Source organism: Odontesthes bonariensis, chromosome 8 (genome assembly GCF_027942865.1).
Source record: "Odontesthes bonariensis isolate fOdoBon6 chromosome 8, fOdoBon6.hap1, whole genome shotgun sequence".
Taxonomy (NCBI): Eukaryota; Metazoa; Chordata; class Actinopteri; order Atheriniformes; family Atherinopsidae; genus Odontesthes; species Odontesthes bonariensis.
Window position 1 is genome coordinate 7,467,445 of NC_134513.1, and position 23,496 is coordinate 7,490,940.

Below are 23,496 nucleotides of genomic sequence, written 5' to 3' on the forward strand. Positions count from 1 at the left end.
TCAAGTTTTGATCTCTTGTATTTAGGTAATTACCTAACAGGCTGAGCTATCAAACCAGACTGTGTGATCTGTTCTCACAGCCTTTTGCTGTTCCTTTCATTACTATTGACCTTTAAAAGGCACCTGAGGTAATAGACATAACCAAATGCTTTTTTCCTTTCCAACGACCCTTAACATTTCATTACAAAGCCTCATCAGGATTCAAACCAGTGCCCTCTGCAATCCCAAGCAGTGCACCAACCACCTGGGCTATATGATCTTTCATTTCACTCTTCCCTTTAAAAATGCATCCCACCATGAGCTTTGATCCCAGATCTTCAGAACCAAGGTCATCATACACTCGGATCCAGCAAAACAATACAAAAGATAAATAAATTACTGTTACGTGGAGGGAAAAAAGAAACTCCTAAACATCTAACATCCAGAACTAAGGTATACGTTTCCCCTAAACAGGATTCTGATGAACTCTGGTACAAATCATATCAAAACACAAGTCCCTTTGAACATAAAAATGCCATCTGAATTCACTAAACAGCAGTTTAGACAGAATTTGAAGACGGAGGACAAGAAGCTGAACAATCCAACAGAAGGTAACCAGCAGGGGGCAGCACATGCTTTTAAAACACCCCCTCCATATCCGCAGGGCAGGCACTGTTTTCCACTTCACCCTCAGAAGGATTCCCCCTTTATATGAATGTCATGTGTTTTATAATGCCCACTTTACTTTGATGTCAACATGCATCTTCTGTCAGAATCTGCTCATTAAATGCCATCCTGTCAAAGATGAGCATTTGACTGCACCTGATGAAACCCTCCACCTTTAGGCCGCATCATCACCTCTATGGAAAAGGTGCCATCGTCTAGAGGTCATGAACAAAGATGGATGTGGTATTTTTAGCTTTTGGTGGTTTGGGTGAATGAATGGAAGATATTGGATTCTTGCTTTCACAATGGTAGTCAGTGGGGGGCAGAGGAAATCAATGGTTGCCATCAGCGGTCCAGATCGATCCTCTTTGGGAGGTCAGATCGCAGTGATTTCCCTCACACCTCCACAGCAGGGATGCCGGGACTAATACTGCAAACTGTGTCATGCTAAAAACAACATATATACTTGCAGATTGTCTGCAGCGTCAACACTGAAAGTAGCAACGTGAGTGTAACAGAGAGACAGAGAGATCCAAGGACAGACGGCAGTGAGGGGAGGGGAGAAAACACGCTCACACGGACTCAGTCACACCTTCCCCACAGCCTTTCACAGCCTCTGTCAGAGACTGAGCTGATCTCAGTGAGGAAGATGCATGTACACATCAGAGGAGCACTGAGGACAGGATAGTAGCTTCAAAAGCTGCAGAGACAGATATATGAGAGCAGTGGAAGCCCTGAGGGGAGGACAGCAGTGTTTCAGACAGGAAGAGGCAACATCTGCAGGTTTATTCCGCTGCCAGGGACCTTAAAGAGGATCTTTACAGCAACCTTAAGAACAGCTGCCTTTCTGGGGGTTTCTCCTCCTCTCCGCACACGGACATCCACTCTGTGCTGCTGCTGTGTACAGCTTTAGAAACGACTGCCTTACACTTCGAGACCATGAGTGAGGCAAAGAAAGGTGAACTAGCCATCCGGGATAAAGCCATCCTGCACCAGCAGAGACGTCTGAAACAAGCCACCCAGTTCACACACAAGGACTCAGCTGACCTCCTGCCCCTGGATGGGCTCAAGAGACTCGGCACGTCCAAAGACTTGGTGAGTGGACTTTGAGAGAATTCAAAAGACTGCTTGAGAGTTTATATTTTACCAAACTGGAAAGGCTGTTGCTGTGTGTGCTGCCCGAGACTGACCAGAGATTAATAGAAATTAGATTGTCTGTAGACATAAAAAAGGCTCCCAAGTTCCTGTAAATTGACTTTGATGTCTGAATTCGCCAGAGTTTACCTTTAGTCGTCTCATTGCTACATGGATGATCAGTCTTTTCTGTGTTGTTGACTATTCATCAGATCAACTGTCAAGAAATAGTAAATGCAAATCTAAGAGTTCCAAAAATCAAGCAAGCTGTGAAAAATGTTCATAAAAAACAAAAGGCGGTGATCTATAAACCTTTTTAACCCAATATTTAATCAACAGCTGACACATTTGAAACTGTTATAAAGAAAAATACATTCTAATCCCTCTTGAGGCGTAGTTGGGTAGAGGAGAGTGCCTGGTTTGGGAACCTTAGGGTTGCCTTTCTGCTCTTTATGGATGATGTGATTCTGTTGGCTTCTTCAAGCCATGATCTTCAGCGCACACTAGAGTGGTTTGCAGCCAAGTGTGAATCGGCTGAAAGTCAACCCCTCCAAGCCTGAGGCTAGGTTCTCAACTAGAAAAAGGGGGAGTGCTCCCTCCGGGTTGAAGATGGATCCTTGCCTCAGGAGGAGGAGTTTAGGTATTTTGGGATCGTGTTCATGAGGGATGGAAAGTTGGAGCGAGAGACTGACATGGGGGCTTTCTCTGTAGTGATTGATTGCTTTTAACTGTGTGTTTTAATTTTTATTCTATTTTTTTATTCTCTTTAAATTGCTTGTTTCTTTGCTGCTTTATGCTGTTCTTTTAAATGCCTTGTCGTTATGTAAAGCACATTGAGTTGCCTGTGGTATGAAATGCGCTATATAAATAAAGATGCCTTGCCTTGCCTCGTAGTGATGAGGGCACTGCACCGGTCTGTGGTAAAGACAGAGCTGAGCTGAAAGTCTAAGCTTTCTATTTACTGGTCCATTTACGTTCTAACAGTCACCTTTGGTTGCGAGGTTTGGGTGGTGATCAAAAGAATAAGGCCGCGAATACAAGCAGCTGAAATGAGTTTTCTTCTGAGGGTGCCAGTTTGTTGAATTCTTTGTCAGATGTGGTTGTAATATGTAAAAAATGTGTTTTGACATGGTCTTGCTGAAATAAGAAAGATCTCTCCTGAAAAAAGACATCTCCTGGATGGCAGCATATGTTGCTCCAAATGCTCCTACATGTGTATATATAGATATATATCCTGTAATGTCTTAATGGGGCCTCAACAGATGTGCAAGTTACTTACGCCATGTGCACTAATGCACTCCCATCACATCACAGGTGCACTGTGCGCTAATAACAGGATGGTTCCTCTCCTCTTTAGAATCAAGGATGTGGCGTCCATGATTCCCAAAAAGAGGAAAAGTTTTCCATTTCACCTCGTCCATCTTTAATGAACTAAGGTCAAATGAGTGTCGCTGCCTTTCCGGATTTCTTTTCTTTGCATGGCAGAGTTTTAATTTTTATCTGTGGATGCTGGACTCAAATTTTAACAATATAAACAGAGAAAAAGAGAAAGCTCATAAGTGTTTTAATGCATTAACGGTTTGCTCTGTTATGTGAACTGTGTGCAGCTTTGAATCATCAGAGTCATGAAAGATTCAGAGTCTTGCCCACAGAGGAGAGAATGTCAAAGCCGGTTACAGCTCACTGTGCACACACTCGCAAACACACACATACATTTCAGGGCTGAGCCATAGGTTGAAACACAGCTCTTCATGTAAAAAGAAGCGTGTCCAACCACTTTACTTCCTCTACCCCCGGAAGACTCCTAAAGCAAAGTGCTTATATACACTCTGGAGGAACCCCCTATAATAATTCTGACAATTTATGACTGCTGCGACAGAGTTCTGGTTTGATGGCTGCTTCCCAGATTCCCTAGAGCTCTTCAGCAACCTCAATATAATCGCTCTGGCATTGGGAAGCAGCACTGGCAGCGCTTTTTGCTCTATGACAATCTCACTGTGATGCATTTGTGTCTGCCAGATTTTAAAACCCACATTTGGTAGAAAAATGCCCCCCCCTCCCCCCCTTTTTAATCTACTCTGTGACTGCACTCTGATCTAATGATGGATTTGTTTCCTGTGTTTCTGAGGTACACATGTTTTTTTCACAAGGTTGTGATAATAAGCAGGTGTTACTTAAGAGATAAAGAAATGTCAGCATATCTTAAGAAATTTTGATTTGATTGCAACTGAATGAAGATATATATGAAAGCATGAATTTAAAGAAGAGATGATCAAAGAAGAGATGCAAAATAACATCATAGAGACACAAACAACTACAAAGAAATGCAAAATAGCTTCACTGAGATGAAAAACAACTAAGAAGAGACACAAAATGGTTTTAAAGAGATATAACAGCCTCAAAACATCTACAACTCCAATTCCAAAAAAGTTGGGACACTGTGTAAAATGTAAATAAAAACAGAATGCAGTGATTGCATTCTTTTTTTTACAACAGGACATAGACAACATTGAAATGTTGATATTAAAACATTTTCCTATTTCATCTTAAGCATCTGGAAACTGAGGAGACGAGTTGCTGGACCTTTGGGAGAGGAATGTTGTCCCGTTCTTGTCTGATATAGGATTCCATCTGCTCATCAGTCCTGCAGGCACTATGAAGCCATGCAGTTGTAATTGATGCAGTATGTGCTTTAGCATTGTCTTGCTGATTTATGCAAGGACTTCACTGAAAAAGATGTCATCTGAATGGGAGCACATCTTGCTCTCAAACCTGTATTTACTTTTCAGCACTGATGGTCCCTTTCCAGATGCTGGAAATACCATCAGAGATGCAGCCTTTTGAACTCAGTTCTAGTAACAAGCTGGTCCTTCTCCTTTTTAGTCTGGCATCCATGATTTCAGCCTTGTCTCCATTTGTGGAGCTGAGTTGAAAACTTTCAGATTCCTGGGAATCAAGATCACAGAGAACTTGTCAAGCTCACTACACATCTCTACTATGTTTGAGAAAGCTCAGATACTTCTTTCTTTCTTAGGCAGAACCCCTGAGTCATGTAGCTATAAACATAGAGCATACAAACTGGCATGGAAGGCTCATCAGCTCAACATATCTACCGCAGATATCACCAACGATATCTGGCAAGGGCTACAGAAACCACCTCTTTACAGTTTCTGGCTGCACAGTGATCATCAAATCAACTTGTTTTGTGTGTGAACAAACTTTACACTCCAGGTGGTTCTGCAGAAAGTTAGATGATATCTTACAGGATAGAAGATTGTCAGATGATATGTGAATGTTATGTGGTTCTTAAAGACTCCGCTGTGCTTCCAGCTGGCTCAGCGTGCTCCACACGGAGAGGCGGGAAGGGATAAAAGATTAAAGTCCTACATTCAGAGCAGTTATTTTCATTTTTGCCCATCACACCTCCTTGGCCATGTGTTGAACGTTTATCAAACTAAGATGGTGAACTTAGAAAAATATACTCCCATTTGGTCTGTAATTCACAGCATGCTCACATTAGCAGTGGGCTAGGAGCACCACTGTGCCGCAACGAGCTGCAAACATGGCTGCAAGCTCTCGTGCTTTTAGTCTCTTGGGGAGCACAGATTAGTTTAATACAACCACACATATAAACATAAAACTAAAAATCTAAGATCCTCCAAAACTCCATTAGGTTAATGGAGCTTAATGTACAAGTCATCTATTGGCAGTCTGATTGAACATCTCCTGCAGGGGCTTGAAAACCTTCCATTCATAATACCAATTATCTCTTCTTTTAAGACAGATTGAAGTTCATCTTATCAAAACCCCATCTGTGACACAGACACGGCCACAGGGAGCTTATTCATAAGGCATTCACAACAAGCGTTTTTCTATTAGAATAGCTCAGGAAAATTGATGAAGAAGCTACTTCTCTGCCATGTCTGAAAGTCCCCTCGACAAAAAATGTAATTTGGGCTCTGGACAGATGTACTGTAAATGAAAAGAAAGTATGATGTGCCTCTGAGGTGGCACACAGGCAGAAGATGAGATCATCTGGGTACAGCTGTTGGAGCCATTTGTTTGTCAGCACACTGTCTGTAAATCATTCTGCTCAGCTTTTCTACTTTTTCTTGTCTAAGAGCTCAAGAGCAGAAGTCTGTCTTTGACAGCCAATAATCGTTTGGAATTATTTTTGTCTAATTCAATTACCATGTTGTTAAAATCCAATATGAAAATATTGGTGCTGTGGAGAATGCGGATCATATATATATACATGATCCACCTGAAGGGAACGTGGCATTAATTTAGCTAGTCCATCTACTAGTTCCTCTGAAGCTTACTAAATAACATGTCTTTGGTTTACCACAACACTAAAAATGAAAAATGCTCCTGTATCTAACTCTTCGAGGTTAATAAGAGTTCTTCTCAAAATGTCAGACTGCTAATTCAGATCAGGGGTTTAGACTGTGGACATCCTCTCCGACAAAGCTAGAAAAAGAAACCCTGTTAGTTTAGCTCAATGCTTATGGGATGCTCATGTTTATTTAATTTGATCTCACAGACACTCACCAAATAAGCCAAAGCCAAATATTGATGTATTTCTCATGAAAAGTGGTAATTTTGTAATTACTTAAACAGTGTTTTTTTTGTCTGACTCATCATTTTGCATTATTTTTGCTCCACTGTGGTCTTGCTTTTGTCTGTGAAGTCGCTTTCGTCTCTTTGTTGTGTTTTTAGTCTCTTTGTAGGCTTTTTCTTTTTTCGTCTGTCCCCGAGGTCTTTTTGAGTGTCTTAGTGGCCATTTTACATCTCACGATGTTTTAATTCTGTTGCTTATGTCCTTTTGATCGTTTTGTCTCTTTCATTTCTTTTGGGTTGATTGGTGTTTCTTGGTGTTTGCTTTGATTCTGCTTGTTCTGTGTCTCTGTGGGAAAACCTGTAAAAATCCCACAAAAACGATGCATCTGTGAACTCAACCAACGCTGACACATAAAGATTATTCTGTTATTTCACTTTGATTACTAATTCAATAACTAATATAAGATGTCTTCCCCAGACCTGCCTCCCACATTGAAAACCTTTTTTCCAGAAATTTCAATGAGTGCTCCGCTGCTACTCACTAAAATATACAAAACTGGTCTGTAATGCTAGATCTTTTGGCTGTAACCTAATTTTTCTTCCTGTTCAATCCTGCTGGCTGGCTTGTCCTGTCCGCTGTGTAAGTCAGCAGCAGAGCAGTTACGTAAGAGCTTGTTTTGCTGCTTTTTAGCCCGAGGCGCTCTCACTCTCAGCAGCACCATTACTCCAGCCCTGCTCTGCTGTGAAGTCGGGGGGAGCGGTGAACATGAAAAGGGCAAAAATCAACCTCTCTAATGCAAGAGCAATGGAGAGGAAGGAAGGAGATGAGAGTATAGATGGGATCAGTGAGGACGTAAAGTGCTGTGTCACTGTTTTATGCAACACAATGTAAATAATGTAGACCTGAGCACGGATGCATCCAACACCTGATTCCAGTGTGACCCAAGCTATTGTATAACCGCAGTGTGACCTTGATGTTCACTACTGTACACACCCACTTGTTAACCCTTCTCCATTCTCAACCTATCTACTGCATTAAGGTAATTCCAAATCATTCACTTCATCATTCTTTAACCTTTCTTTGGCAGAACTACTTGTATGCATTTGTGTCGTTGTCTTGCTACACGACCAACTTTCTGTTGAGATTCAGTTCATGGACAGAAGCCCTGGCCTTTTCTTTTCAAATGTACTGGTATCATTCATAATTCATAGCCCCATCAACGATGGTAAACCCAAAGCCAAAGCCCAAAGAAAGATGCTGTCATGTTTCAAAGATTGGACGAGTGTCTTAAGTTTGAAAGCGGAGCTGTACTTTTTTCAAATATAGTTTATATCTTGTTCTCCTCTTTCCCGAAAACATCCATCCATCAATCTTCTGGTTTGTCCATGTCATATTTAACAGATGGCAGTTGCCTTCTCCCTGTAGCTGAGCCATGGACACTGTTTTTGTTCAGTGTTCTTCTTCTGGTGAACTCATGGGCATTAACAGTACTCGAAACAAGATTCTTACATGTATCGTTCTTGGAGTGATATTTTGCCGGCTACTCCAGTGAAAGGAAACAATAGTCTTTAATTAAACAATCTATGTGTCAACATTCTGTCGGATTGTTGATTGATGGGGTCCAAAATCAGTAGAGATGATATTCCAGCCACATGAGCAATTCCCTTCCAGAGGTCTTAAAATATCTCCTTTGTTCGAGCTTTGATACACTTGATACACAAACATGTTGTCTGATCTTCGAATAAAACAGAGCCCACACTCACAGCTGATTGTCATCCCACTCGCTCCAATTTTACTATCAATTGCAGTCCTTGGAAAGAGGCAAAAGCCAGCCCACGCGAGCAAAAATTACTGGAGTTTTTATAGATTTTTACACGTTTGATTCACCTTTTCTTATTCGTATCTGCAAAATGTTAATCACAAACGGATAGAAAACCATTGCTATTTTTGACTATGAGTACCGGTCACTTGATCCCCATTATAACCAGCTGACTTCTCTTTGTAGAATAAGATAGCTTCTTACTTCATGAGTTCCTCACAGTGCATTTAAAATAGCTGCAAAGCCCCGTCCCACAGGTTGTCAGGACTGATTCCTCAGATCTTATAGCAGAACAAACTGAACACACAGTCTCACACCACCTTTCTAAAATTTAAGTTGGTCAAACCAGAAATCCACACCCCAGTGTTGGCTGATTTGGCTCATGATATATCTTGTAACACTTAAAAAAACATCTTATTGATATAATCTCAAATTAAGATCACATCCCCCCCAAATATTATATTTCTGGTTTTGAAATTGGAAAACATATCAGACTTTCCTGCATGAAAAATCATCCTTTTTATTGAAGCAGTTTTCTCACACATTGTTCTCCTCTGTTGCTGTCAAAGCTTAGCTCGGTTCCTTGCAGCTCAGCTGTCTGTTTGCTCATGCGCCCGGGTCTGTGTGTGTTTGTGTGTGAAAGCCTGTCACTAGCTGCCTCTGAACATGATTAAAGGCTACAGGTCTGAGCTCGGACGCAGAAGTGTCATCATTTAAAGACCTAAAGAAAAAACAGGGTGTAGAGGTGCTATTCCTGTCGTCGCAGCAGAGTTTTGCGAACTTCCTGATTTGCAGTTGTTTCAAGAAGTTGATCATTTGCTTGAGCATCTGGTGTGCAGCAAATCTCTCATATACATTTCCACTCACTCTCTGAATTCAACTGTTTGTTTTCCCTTGAGGGTAAAGACACACTGTAGAAGTGAAGAGCAAACTCAACAGTGTCACACAGAGCGATTGTATAACCCCTCGTGAGTTAACCTCTTCCTGCAGCCAAAACACATTGTGTTAAATCGGTTCAGATGGAGGCTTTATTATTAGCTCCAGGACAATTAGGAACCTGCCTCTGTCATCTGGAGCTGTGGATGGGCGGTAACACTCCCTCAGCTGCTCCCTGAGTGCTGTGTAGGAAGACAGGACGCTAAAAATACTGGACCAGAGCAAACCAAAAGAGACAAAAAGAATTAGTTGGGTATCGCACAATGTGACATATGTTCATGTGTACACACCTTATATTCATCTGACCCAAGGACCCAAGAAGTGCAATTACAAATTACTTTACTGCAAAAAAAGATATACATTTAGCCTCCAGAAACACCCTGTGAAAGCTTCAGCTGTGCAACAGCAGTGTCTTCAGCTTTCCACTCAGAATCAGACTCAAAATCTGACACCAACAGTCGCAGACGTCACTTGCACACAGAAAGAGGAAGTGGTCTTGAATAATACAGATTCTATGTAAACAGCCTCTGAAGTAGGCTGCTGGAGGACTGAGAGGAATCTGGACTGAAAGGACAGCTGGATGTAGAGAAATCTAAACAACTTCTGGTGAATAAAATGCATGTGTGAAAAAGACTCAGGGTGGAATTGAATTGAAATGACAACAAGATAATGAACAAATAGGATAAAAAAATAAAAAACCAAGAGAAGAACCAAATCTGTAGTTTATTTGGTCACTGGAGTTGTGGCTGCCAGTTATTTTCCATGCAGGATTGTCAGGACAAATGAAGAGACAGAGAGTCGTGTCATAAAGTAGAAGAAATAGATGTGAACAAAGAATAAAGAGGAAATGATGCAGACAGCAGATGTGAAGCTGTTGGAGCCCCCTGGTTGGTGTGATAGGAAATCAGCCACTGGAGACGTCGATCAGAATGAGAAAGAGGACATTAGGAAGCTCATATAACCAGCTGGATGAGAGAGATGAGCCTGTTGCAGTCAGATAATTAGTCCACATGGCAATAAGCCTCTAATCTGACTCACAGAGGGAGAAATACAGAGGAAAGGAACTGCGCCAAAGAGACAGAGAGGACGAGGAAGAAGAGGAGGAGGAGGAGCTCTGGTGTCACACATTAACAGTCTTTCTGACCCACTGGCAGGAGACCGGTTTGAACTGGCTGATGCTCAGAGGTCACAACAAGACCCACATCAGCTAAATCAGCAACGCAACACGTATGAATGGTCACAAGGGAACATTGTGTCCATGTGAACAGTGGAGCAGTTTCAGCCTAAATTGTTCCCTCTTTCACAGACAACACACTATATTTTTATACGGGTACTTCAGTCATTGTGTCTGAAAAGATGAGAAATCAAAACACAACAACAGACTATTTCAATCATTTTTATAAGTAAATAAGATGTAAGATTAGATGATAGCACTTTATTGTCCGCTGATGTGGAAATTTATGTTGCCTCATACGCTCCTAAGGACACACATCCAGCTGCATAGACAAAATAATGTATTGGCTCATGAAAACATCCAATTCAGCACTTTAATAACATCTGTTTATACACTCGTCTCTAAACTGTCCGTAGGAGTGAGTGTGCGTGTGCATGGTTGTGTGGCCCTGTGATGGACTGGCGACCTGTCCAGGGTGCACTCCGCCTCTCGGCCAATGACAGCTCAGATGGGCTCCAGTCCCCCCTCCGTGACCCTAAATTGGATTAAGTAGGTATAGAAAATGGATGGACGGATGTTTATACACTCAAAATCTGTCACAGTACTGTCATCTGCTGATTGACGAGTGCGATAGGATAAGACACAAAAAAGTTTTTACTTGTTCCAACATTCAAGCACCCAAACGAGCCTCCCCAGAAGGCAAAAGTTGATATACCCCGTATAGGTCATGATTGGAATCCAAGACTGTCTCATTAACCTGTTTGATGGTGCTATTAGAGCAAGGAAGTAAAGAGTTTTCCACAGAATGACCCACCAGATTAAAGCAGACTCTGAGGAGGCGTAGATTGAGATTCAAATGAGCTGAGAGACCCGTGAAGCAAACTGACCCTTCATATTGGAACACACTCAGAGTCAGAATTTCCTTACTTCCTCCAAATGATCTGATTCTCCTGTGCGCAAGAAAATATATGTTTTAACACCCCTCATCACGCTTGAAAAGAGGATCGCTTGTGCAATTTTTCATACAAGGAAAGACCAGCTGTTTGGTTTCTTTTCCCATGATAATCCATCAATTAATTCAGCATCAACCATCTCTGACTTTATCTATTCTTACCTGTATTATTCAATTTCAACACCTGTGCTGATTGATTTGATTGTTTGTCCTGTAAGTCTCACTGTAATCACTCTCTCAAAAGGGTGAGCTGCATGTGCATGATCACGAGTGCCTCTTAATGTATGCAGCATACCGCTAAGTCATGCTATGCTCGTAGTTTCAGCACAGAGCTGTGCTTACAATGGTGATTAAAGAGGCTCCTGGCTTTGTTTTCCATTTGGCAGATGATTCGTTTGTCTTGCCTGGGTTTATTACCTTGAGAGGAGCTGGATTGTCTAGATTTGCAAACTCACAGCCATGAGAGAAACTATCTTGGTTTTAAGCTTTGTGTTTGCGGATGAGGCCCAGTTTGTTTTGGACGAATCAGCAAAATGTTTAAGGTGTGACGAAAGTCGTCAATGGCAACTCACACACCACTTTTAGACCAAAAGTTGTACGTTCAAACAGGATTTTCAAATGCAGGTACACCCAGTAAAACAAGCCAATTATATACTTTCCAATTGCCAGAAGTAGTTTGGTTACCCGAGGTACTCTGGGGACTTCAATATTTAAGACCCAGTCAAGTCGTCGAACAACTTCTACTACCCAGTGCACAAGCCTGTATCATGCATTTCTGACAAGAAAAACTTACTCATATAATTAGGGTAGTTTATTATTTTTGACTGTGGACATCAGCCTTCACAGTGGGAATGAAATGGCATTTTTCCACCAGTTAAAGTTTTTATAAAGCTGACTTGGAACCAGAGCCTAACTTAGAACCGGTTCTTTGTTTTTTTTCGAACACCAAAGCATCGGATCCAGCGCCAAGAAACTGGTGCTACAGCAGCACTATCTCCCTTTGCTGGGTCAGAGCAAAGAACAGCTAAGGTCGAGGGCTGAGGTCAGGGTTATGGAGACCAGGGGCTACATTATTCTTCAAGATTGAAGATTCTTGAAAAATTACAGGTCTCAGAGTGTTAGTGAACAGCTTCTATTGGACTTCCTTTTCCTGCCCGGGGTTGCAGTAATTCGCGGTTTGAGAGACATGACACAGACTTCCAAGCCAGGCTGGTTTGTCCTGCTGTGATGTCATTAGAACGCCACACCAAAATGTGAAAATGTGATAAAGCTGTTAATAAACCTGCAACATTGCTCTATTTTTTTCACGTCAATGTATCTTTGAACATCATCACTGTAATCAAAATATAATTAATGCAAGCCTTTTTACAAATTAAAATTAATTACGATAGAAACAATCTTGTTCCAAGCCGACAACCTTAAAGCAATCACAGTTAATTAGATTTCATACAAGAACTTTGCCTCAAGCACTTCAAAGCTGAAATGATATCTAAATGGCAGTGTAAAAACACAAATCCTTTCAGGGTGATCACTCTGTATACACATTACTGACTAATGAGAAAAAAAACTTAAATATAATCAGCACAATCATCGAGCAATAACTGTTTGGGCACATTAGCTTGCTGGAGGCAAGGGTTTTGATTTTAATCACAAAAAAAACAAAAAACTGTGTAATATCTGCAGACTAATCATTAAGCTCAAATTGCAAAGGAAGACATTGAGGGTACGTTCTAAGAAAGGAGAGGTGGTTTAGTAATTCTCTGTGAATCATGAGCTTTCTTTAGCCGTTGCATTGTCTATGACACATGACTGTTCAAAATGATATTGTCTGACATCTTCTTTTGCACTCGGTGATAAAATGAACAGATTACACCTCAATTGTGCCAATTGCTGCTGTAAAAAAAACACGACTGTCAATTGAAGCAGAGCAGCGGGACGCAAAGCGTATAAGATCAATTCTATGGGTTACTGCTGCCTGCTGTTTTCGGCAGATTTCATGGCATTAAACACACAAGGAGGCCATATGATTGATGTCAGTTTACATACTCTCAGTCTGTTAACAAGCCGTCAGTGGAAGGAGGTGAGAAATGCTCTGAAACCTTGAGATGCGTCACGTGGGAGGACTATTTTCACACATTAAAGTTTGTGAAGAGAGTCTCCTCAGCTTGGACAAAGTGTGCAATATGACAGACTCAGAGTCTGACACTGTGGGACCCCATCAGAGAGCAAAGTGTCGAAAGTGCAAAGCAGTTGATAAAAAGCTAATAGTATAGTATACTATAGTTAATTTGGAGGGTAATGATCCTTTAAAAGTTTTGTAATCATGTTTTCATGATGCACTGGAAGATGTAACCAGGAAGAATAATGTTGCCAGGGATTTCCGATCTTATCCTCTGTCTGCCAAGTATTTTTTTCACTTTAAATTGGTTCACATTTTGGCTTTTAACTAATTTACTGATAGAATTAAAAATCCTTGCAATGTACCCCTATGATAATCACAAAATGTCAGAATAATATGAAACGATACATAGGTTTTAATCTGAGAATAGCTCTCTATCTATTCTGTTAAATTTGAGAAAACTGGTGAAATAAAATTCAAATGAATGTAGTGTTCATTAACTACCAATATGCAACTGATAATTGATTCCTCGTGATAAACAGCAGGTGATTTCAATTCTCCATCTGGAACCAATAAATCAATACAGAGTAAGAGGACAGAATGAGATAAGAACAACTGATGATGATCATCATTTTTAGAGTAGCAGTTCAGTTTGTTACAGGTATTAAACTGAGGGACACTATTTTTTTGCCTCAGTATTATATTTAAAGGTTGAGAAGCTGACAAAAAGAATATATTGAAGAAGTTAACAGCAGGTGTTCAGTCTGTTAGGGTTTGTTCAGGTTGACTGCGTTTATTGTCGGGCTTAGTAGTCCTCAGGTGTGTTTGGGTCAGGGTTAGCTGTGCTCGGGTCTTCCTCGAGTCTCTTTGTGTTTGAAAGCTAATGTATGCGCATTGGATTTAAGCAGCTTTTTCATGCACCCGTTACAGAGTGGAATGTTAATTTTGGTGTGCAGACCTCTTCTCTGTGTCATCCCTTCAACTCTGAAATCTGTTGAGAGAGGAAGCACAGATTAAATGCATCTGGTAAAATGGAACTTTTCCTGTACGCTTCTGAACTATTATGTATGCAACACCTAGTGTTTCCTGGAAGAGTGCAGCTGTGGAGCTGATTTGCTCTACAGCTGACTCCACAGCAGTCAGGGCCACCCAACAGAAGGTAAATGGCGACACTAATAGCTAAAACTGTGTTGTGTCAGATTACGTTTCTACTTCTGTGGAGTCTGATGAGACGGATTTAATAAGCATTTTCATTAAAATGATATTTTCTGTTCTTTGACTGACTCACATGGTGTTTTAGCTCTTAGCTGTGGGGCATTATTGTCTAAGAGGATAACTGCTGTTAAGGTGATTAGACTTATCCTTTTATGTTTGCCAGCTTTTACATTTGCCATTTCCATCATTGTGTTACACAGTCTTTATTTGTGCTTTTAAATGGTCTGTAAGGTTACTTCCCTCTCTTATCATCACCATAAGATATGATATTTTGTTTTTCTAAAAGCTTTTTTTAAAAGGTACTTTAAAGTGGTACTTTGTGAAATTACATGGTGTAGACAGCAGTGAGAACACTCTCTGTTTGGAGAAACGGGGTAATTCTGACAGGAAGCTAAGACAAGAGTTATTAATAATGAAGAAACATAGGAGCAAACGTTCTGCTGTTGAAACAACTCAAACTTAAATGTAAGTGAATGATGTTCACAGAGAATTTACCCCACTTCAGTTAAGCACCAGACATTGTTCAGCTGAAGAATGTCTGTGGTATTGCATGACACTGCTGATCAGTGGTAGGACAGAGCAGCAATCACAAGTAGAAACATGCATGTTCTTCATATTAGAAAAAAACTGTAAACAACTGTATGATGAGATGTGAATTGTTTCAGATGGCAAACATTTGCTCATCTCTGGCCCACTTCTGACTAGCTGTTAGCTTAGCTACCCCATCAGAGTACTTCACACAACTCCAAAAATTAAACAGGCCAACATCAAGAGTTTGAGCTTCTCTGTGAATCAGCGCGTTCAGTAGAAGGCACAAAAACTGTTTTGATTTGTGTTGATTGCAAAAAGTATGCTGAAGGAGACATGTTACTGTAATTGTTGAAAGCTCCTTTTTTACGTAGAGCTATGAAGAAGAAAAGTTAAAAAATGAAACAGAAGGAAAATAGATGAGTGAAAAGAGAATGGAAGGAAAACAAATAGAGGAGTAAAATGAGGGAAAGAACATTAATAGAAACATTGACCGCAGACCGTACACAACAGAAAAATATCAGGTAAAAAAATAAGAGAGAAGAAAGAAAGAAAAGAAATGGAAAAGAACGACACAAATTGTAAGGAATTTAAGGAAAGAGCATTAGAAAACTGACATGTAATGAAAACAAAAAACTGATTTTAAGGAACTGAGAGGAACAAAGGAACGAAAGGAAAAATTGATGAAAAAAACCCCAGGAATAATAAGAGAGGAGGGAATAAGAGAAAAATGTAGTGAAGAAGGAGGTGCGGGGTAAGGAAATGAATGACATGAAATAATAAGAACAAGAGAGAAGAGAAAGCCACCATCACTGCCTGCTCAGACTCAGCTGGAGTTCACACAGGAGGCTGAGCCGAACTCACAGAGGGTGGCAATTATTAGATTGAAGTGTTGATGTTTTGCAGTTTGGTAGTGAAGGCCAGACTGACAGAAACACAACTGTGAATATGAACAATCTACAACAGAAAGCTAGTCTGTTTCACTGTTTTCAATAATCTATTCAAGGGGAATATATGGTCTTTCGTTGACTCTTCAGGGATCTCTGCAGTGCTGGATTGAGGTTCACATTCGTGCATGGACGTGTAGGACCAAAAAATTATAGTTATACAGCCTCATCTCTTGGGCTGTGATGCTTTTTTCAATTGATTTTCCATTTCCATCTGTGCTTTCCGGTCCATGAAATCATCTCCATCTTCATTCAAATTCCAGTCAGGAATGTTCTAACAGCACAATCTATCATTGCTGCTGGTGTGTTAATCAGAGCAGAACATCAAGTGATGATCATCAGTGTGTAAGAAAATTGGAAAGGGTCAATATTTTCTATGCCATCATGTCTGTATAAGTTTTCTCTTGACAGGAATAAAAGCATCAAAGCTGCTCAACCAAGTTCCTTCATAGACAGAAGACAGTGAGCTTTTTCTGTCAGCATTTGTGACAGTGCACAATAACCCATAAACTCAGTTCTATTACCTGTACACTTTCAGATATTTGTTCTGCTCATCAAAATGACATCAGCTACAACAACATTTCGATGGCTGTTTTCATCAGAAAGAACATGGTGAAATGGACAAACATACCACTTTCTATCAATGTGTGCTAACTCCAGACTTGTTATTGCATTAAGAATAATGGGGTAAGATGTAATGGGGTGAACAACAGGTTGTGGAGACACAGTACATTTGAGAGCAACAGGAAGGCAGATGTTGACAAGCGTTAGAAGGCTGGCATTCACCCAAGATCCTTCAGCTGTGTCATTGTGGTTATATAAATGCCACTGATGGCTACTAAAGCAGTTACTCAGTCCTTTTGAAGGGTTTCCACTAAATCTCGACCCAATTTATTCCTAACATGTGGACCTACCCATTTGTTTTGCAAAAAGTAAGGAGCCCTTTTGCAATTGGGGTTCAGAGAGTGGACGTTTACCAGCCCGTCAACCATGGTGTTTAGGGCCATTTCTAGTACCAATGTAGGGCCAAGGTTTAAAATTGGGTCTTAATCATCACATAGTTCTCACTAGAAAAAAAAAATGTTGTCGTTGTAAATATATTGACCTAGGTTGTTAGATTATTTTAATGATTTTAGTGATGATGAAACATCACTTAACATCCCTATTGATTTCAGTGTTCAGAAAACCAAAGAAAAGAAAGAAAAAGCCCTTTGTTTTACTAATGCAGGGACTCTGCTGGTGTTGTGTGACCTGCTGTTTTCAAAGCCTGAAAGTCTGTAAAAAGACTCTGGTGGAACAGCAACAAGATTATGGAGCAACAGGCAGCTTAAATACAATTTTCTAATATGACCCAGACAGCATTTACTGGCACATGTTGTTGCCAGTGACTGAACAGTGGAAATTCAACATTAATTCAGCATTTCACAAGATCAACCCACTAGCTCTGAATATAGAGGTGTACAGTAAAATGTTTACATGTAAAACCCCCAAAAAGTGTATCCAGGCTTGTGTTGTGATCAATTTATGTCTACTAACAGTGATGACCTAAGAGCATTAACAGATAACTTTGAACTGATATTCACATTTCGACAATAGAACCTTGATTTCAACTAATTTGGATTGCTTCTAAATTTTTCGCAGAAGCACAAGTTTGTAGTTCAATGTCTGTCCTCGTGTGCGGGAAGGAGAGGGAGAGAAGCTGTGCGAGTGTAAACCTGTATATTACTTCTGTAATTTGCTGCCATCAAATTCAAAATGAGCCAATATTTTCTATGATATAGTAACATATTTTACTTTGAACATCTTATAAGTTTTCGATGTTCTATTGTGAGTAAAATATTGGTTTATGAGAATAGCAAGTGATTGCAGTCTGTTTTTATTTACATTTTCTTGAATGTTTTGAAATGGAGATTGAACCTAATAGCGACTCCCTGTCCCTTTTGAAGAGGCATGAAGAGAAATGTTATTTCATTTTTCAAACCTGCCCTCTTCAGCTGCTGAACATTTCTGCCTTTTCTCATGAGCAGGAAATAGGCTTGTTATTGCTCGCTCTTCCATTATATACCACATCACACTTTATGTACCTACATTCAATATAGAGTGGCAGCACTGAGGATTCAGCTGAAGAGAAATCCAATTTGATGTCGCTCAGTTCTGGCCTCACTGACATACTCTGTTTATATGACTTCAGGGATGAAGTCAGTTTGACTTGTGCTGTAAAGTCCGTATTTTTCTTTGAATTACAACCTACTGTGTTGTTAACCTTGTAAAGACCGCTGATTTAGAGTCAGACTCTTCTGGTTCTACGTTTGGTAATACCTACATATGCACTTTTAATGAAACACTTTGATCCAAATTTAAACAAACAGGCATAAATATGCTTTACTACTGTTAAGATGGTAATGATGCGGATTGCCTGTAGATCCAAGAGTTATGCTGACACGTTCCTTTTACAAAGAGACCTAGATACTGCATCTTATTTTCTTACATATTCTGTCACAAGCAATCTTTGACACAGTCTGTTCAAGTCATTCTTGTTCAACTTGTCACATAATGACCAACCAAATGACAAACCAAGCACAGGTGAGGAGTCATCACCAAGCTGAAAACAGGTGTTAAAAAAAAAGGGCAGGAAAGAAAAGATGAAGTAGCAGATGATAAACCAAAAAATCATGAAGAAAACATTTGCATATGGTCTTGTACTCCAACTGAAGTGGACTATCTGGCACATTTAGGGTTATCCTCCAAACCAAATGTTTTTATGTAAAAAGTTTGGAATAAACAGGTTGGATAGTATCGTGCAAAGTAATTGTATTTTTTTTAAATCAGTAAAGGTGTTGGAAAAAGTAGGAGCTGATAGATTTTATATACACTGTCATCAACAGTTTGGAAACTATTTCAAAGAGGCTTTAAGAATAAACGTTTAGGCCATAAGACAATTCAGGGAAAGATTATTTGCTTAAAAATGTTAAACTCTGTTCATTTGAATAAAAAGATTAACAGGAGGAGGCATAATGGACAGACTTCAATTAATTCATCATCTGATTGACTCAAGATCAAGCTGCCCTTCCTGCTTTTCCAGAAATATGTCCAAATCAATTTTTGGTTTCAGTGCAAAATTTCTACACCTATTATCTTCCACTTGATTGTATCGCTGGTTAAACCTGCCATCTGAAATCAATTTTCTCTCTTTTTATAGCAACCACACAGCATTGTCCAGCGTCGCCTCATGGAGGGAAACATCACAAGGCTGCGTGGGGAGGCCCGGGACCTCAGCGCCAGGATTCGTTCCCCGCTGGCTGACAGCAAGGAAGGACCTGTCGACGTTGAAGAGAGGAGCGAGAGCACAGCTGATGATTCAACAGAGGAGAGGGAGTCTCTGGAGGAAAGCGAACGCAGCCTAAGATCAGACGAAGAGGACGATAACAGTGAAGCTGGAGCCAGGCAGACGGCTGAGAAGCCGGAGAGCACAGACAGCTCGTCCCTCCTCACAGCTTTAATTATTCAATGCAAGGTACTGCTCGCAACAAAACATACTCTGCCTGTCCGTGTTAACCCACATTCAACTGCATGCAAACTGAACACAAGAGAAGATACAAAGACAGCACCATTCTGCGCACATGACTCATCACTTAAAGCCTGCTCTTCTTTTCACTTTCCCTTTGGCAATGATCAAAAGCTTTTCAGGACCCAGCAGATGTCTGACAGCATCAGAACAACAGATAACAGTCACAGTGATCGAAAGTCCAACCACGGTGACGCCTCCACATTTATTCAGAGGCTTGAAATGACCAAACTGTGTAGGTTTCAGGAAGAAAAGGACAAAAGTAAAAATAACTGGGCAAGGCAACCAACAGATTTTCCTCCATGTAGGACCAGGCTTAGCCCACTTTTACCCAACACTGGTCTCGTTAACCCTTCAGGATTAGTGTCAATTTTCTTCTAGTCTCCCAAAAAAAGCTTACTCTGTCACCAAGATTTTTGGTAATATTAGTAACTAGCACAGAATTTTCTCCCTAAATCTGCATGGTAATTATAAGAAAAAAGTTCCTATGAAGAGCTGCCAGTAGGTTGGCTGAGAAGTTAACAGTTCAGGTATAATGGAAAAGGTACAGTTTGCTTGACCATCCCATTCTTACTCCCAACTCATCACATACTAACGCTTGATCAGGAGTCACGTATGTTGGTTTTCAACAAGAAGTGTACACCCATGTGGTCATTTTTTAACCTGCAGGGTATTTTTCTATCTGTTGACCTAACTTTCGAGGCATGCATTGCGATGACGTCAGTATTGTTACCTAAGCTTTGCCAAGCTAAAATGTTGTATTTTAACACCTAATCATTATGATTTCATAATCCTAACCAGGTACTTTTAATGCCTAACTCAAACGGTGTACTGTTGATTCTACTGGTTTTGAACTCTGGTCTCATGTGACTTTGACTTTGCCCTCCACTTCAACCTCCTTATCAGCACTGTTTCTTGTTAATAAATGAGCGCTGTAGCTAAGTAATGATCTATCTGAGAGAGAAATCATTACTTAGATCAAACATTTTCTTTTCCCTGTGGCATTGAATTAGCACAGCTTCTGTGAAGAAGATTAAAATCAGTAGTCCTCTTTTCCTGTGCATTCAGCATTTTCCTTTATCACTCAGGGCTATACTGGGTTTTATCATCAACTTATTAAAAGCACAGTGTTCCTCAGTTACTCATCCATCCAGCTGCTATTTTTAAACTTCAGGGATAGAGAAGGATTTTTGTGCCACCAGGCCTGAGACAAAAGAGCAGGTTTGTGTGTCTGCTGATAAGCCTGTGAGGACAAAGGGGACTCGACAGGCAGCTCAGTTGGTGCTGAAAGAGGAAGATCAAAACAACGTCGATGGAAACTGATTTTTCTTATTTAAAGAGGGGGATAAGAAGATGGCCAGCAAAGAAGAGTACATGGATAAAATATTAGCAAGAGGATAAGGAATAGTATAAAACTCTTGAGTTGTTTTCAGTTCTTTAGCTGTCTGTTTAATACAGACTAAAGTTCAGGAAGTCATATTTACAGAGCCTTGCAGTTCTCAGCAAGAATCTATTTTTGCTCGATTTATAGTTTTGCTTTTATCCTGGAAAAATCTCTTAATTTATGCACAGTGTGGGGGTGTTGACACCATACTGCTTATGTTGCATGCAGAGCAGCCATATGTCCGGTATATTTTTCTCATTCCTACATCATTTTCAATGTACAGCGACTGAGGATGCTGAATGGTGACACAACCATTTCTGCAGACCACTGCAGTCTGCTGAGTTTTAGAGAAAACATCTCTTTATGACATGGAGTGCCCTGCAGGCAGCAGAGCAACTGTCAGATAAAGAAGAGAGCAAATGTTAGAAGAAATAAGGTCAAGCTGCCTGTTAGCTGTTGCTTGAAAAAACAGGAACAACTGTGACAGGCTAATAAAAATATATCTACAAAGAACATTAGGTTGATTTTTTTTTTTATCTTCTGGGTGTTAATGAGGAAATAGTACAATTCTCATGTCCCCATGCCTCATGTTCACAAAATACAAAGCTAAAACCATGAGACACTTAGCTCAGGTTAGCACGAAGACTAGAAGATGATGGAAAGCACGCAGATTTTTGGGATTACGTTTATACACAGAAAACTTGAGATTTTTAAAATTGTTGCTAATGTTTGAGTAAGCTTCAAACGTGTTAGTGCATGTTAGTGAATGAGTATTCTTGAATTTTAGACAGTGTCAGACTGTTCCTGTATCAGACTTTTGCTAAACTAAGCTAAACGAGCTCCTGGAGGCTCTTCACTACATGCAGTGGACATTTTCTCTTTTGTTAGTCAGAAAAAGTCATACTCATGAAAACACCGCAATTAACAACCCAGTCTCACAACAACTGTGTTGTGTGAAAAAAAAGTGTTTTTTCATGAAAGGAAACTATAAACAAAGGAGATTGTTGATACATTATAATACCAAAAGTATTCGCTCATCTGCCTTTACACGCATATGAACTTAAGTGACATCCCATTCTTAATCCATAGGGTTTAATATGACGTCGGCCCGCCCTTTGCAGCTATAACAGCTTCAACTCTTCTGGGGAGGCTTTCCACAAGGATTAGGAGTGTGTTTATGGAAAATTTTTTCATCATTCTTCTAGAAGCGCATTTGTGAGGTCATACACTGATGTCGGATGAGAAGGCCTGGCTCGCAGTCTCCGCTCTAATTCATCCCAAAGGTGTTCTATCGGGTTGAGGTCAGGACTCTGTGCAGGCTCAAGTTCTTCCACACCAAACTCGCTGATCCATGTCTTTATGGACCTTACTTTGTACACTGGTGCGCAGTCATGTTGGAACAGGAAGGGGCCATCCCCACACTCTTTCCACAAAGTTGGGAACATGAACTGGTCCAAAATCCCTTGGTATGCTGAAGCATTCAGAGTTCTTTTCACTCGAACTAAGGGGCCAAACCCAGCTCCTGAAAAACAACCCCACACCATAATCCCCCCTCCACCAAACTTTACACTTGGTACAATGCAGTCAGACAAGTACCGTTCCCCTGGCAACCATCAAACCTAGACTCCTCCATCAAATTACCAAATGGAGAAGCGTGAATCGTCACTCCAGAGAATGCGTCAACACTGCTCTAGAGTCCAGTGGTGGCGTTCTTTACACCACTGCATCCGACGCTTTGCATTGCACTTGTTGATGTATGGCTTGGATGCGGTTGCTCGGCCATGGAAACCCATTCCATGAAGTTCTCTACCTGCTGTTCTTGAACTAATCTGAAGGCCACATGAATTTTGGAGGTCTGTAGCAATTGACTCTGCAGAAAGTCGGCGACCTCTGCGCACTATGAGCCTCAGTATCCGCTGCCCCGGCTCTGTCATTTTACGTGGACTACCCCGTCGTGGCTGAGTTGCTGTCATTCCCAATCGCTTCCACTTTGTGATAACACCACTGACAGTTGACTGTCATATTTACTGTCACTGAATATTTTGTAGCGAGGAAATTTCACGACTGGACTTGTTGCACAGGTGGCATCCTATCCGGTACCACGCTGGAATTCACTGAGCTCCTGAGGGCAACCCATTGGCCTGTGGCCATGGAAGTGATTGGAACACCCAAATCTAATTATTTGGATGGGTGAGTGAATACTTTTTGGCAATATAGTGTATAAGTAAACTAGATGCCAAAAAGTCTAGGAGACCTTTAAAGAAACCATATGCTGAGAAACAGAACCAGAACGTGTTGTTCTTCATGCACATCTAAGTATAAAAAGGAACTAGCTTTTTTGTTTTTGTCTTACATCTCTAGCATGTAATCTCTATGCGCCGTATAAAAGAATACTCTCCACTTATGACGATTGTCCCTAGCCTCCCTGCTTCCAGCCTCTTTTGTTACTTTTGCCCCTCAGTACAGCATATATCTGAACATCTGCCCAAAGAAACGCTAACTAAGTACCTTTGGAGC

General features: G+C 40.6%; 1 protein-coding gene across 1 annotated transcript in view; it reads left to right on the forward strand.

Moving 5' to 3' along the window:
- Positions 1–1,223: 1,223 nt before the first annotated feature.
- nrip2 (nuclear receptor interacting protein 2) overlaps positions 1,224–23,496 on the forward strand; it is a 30,472-nt gene continuing 8,199 nt past the window's right edge. The window contains exons 1-2 of the mRNA XM_075471506.1: positions 1,224–1,740; positions 19,230–19,544. Coding sequence (XP_075327621.1) covers positions 1,585–1,740; positions 19,230–19,544 — 471 coding nt within the window. The 5' untranslated portion in view covers positions 1,224–1,584. The remainder of the gene's footprint in view (positions 1,741–19,229; positions 19,545–23,496) is intronic.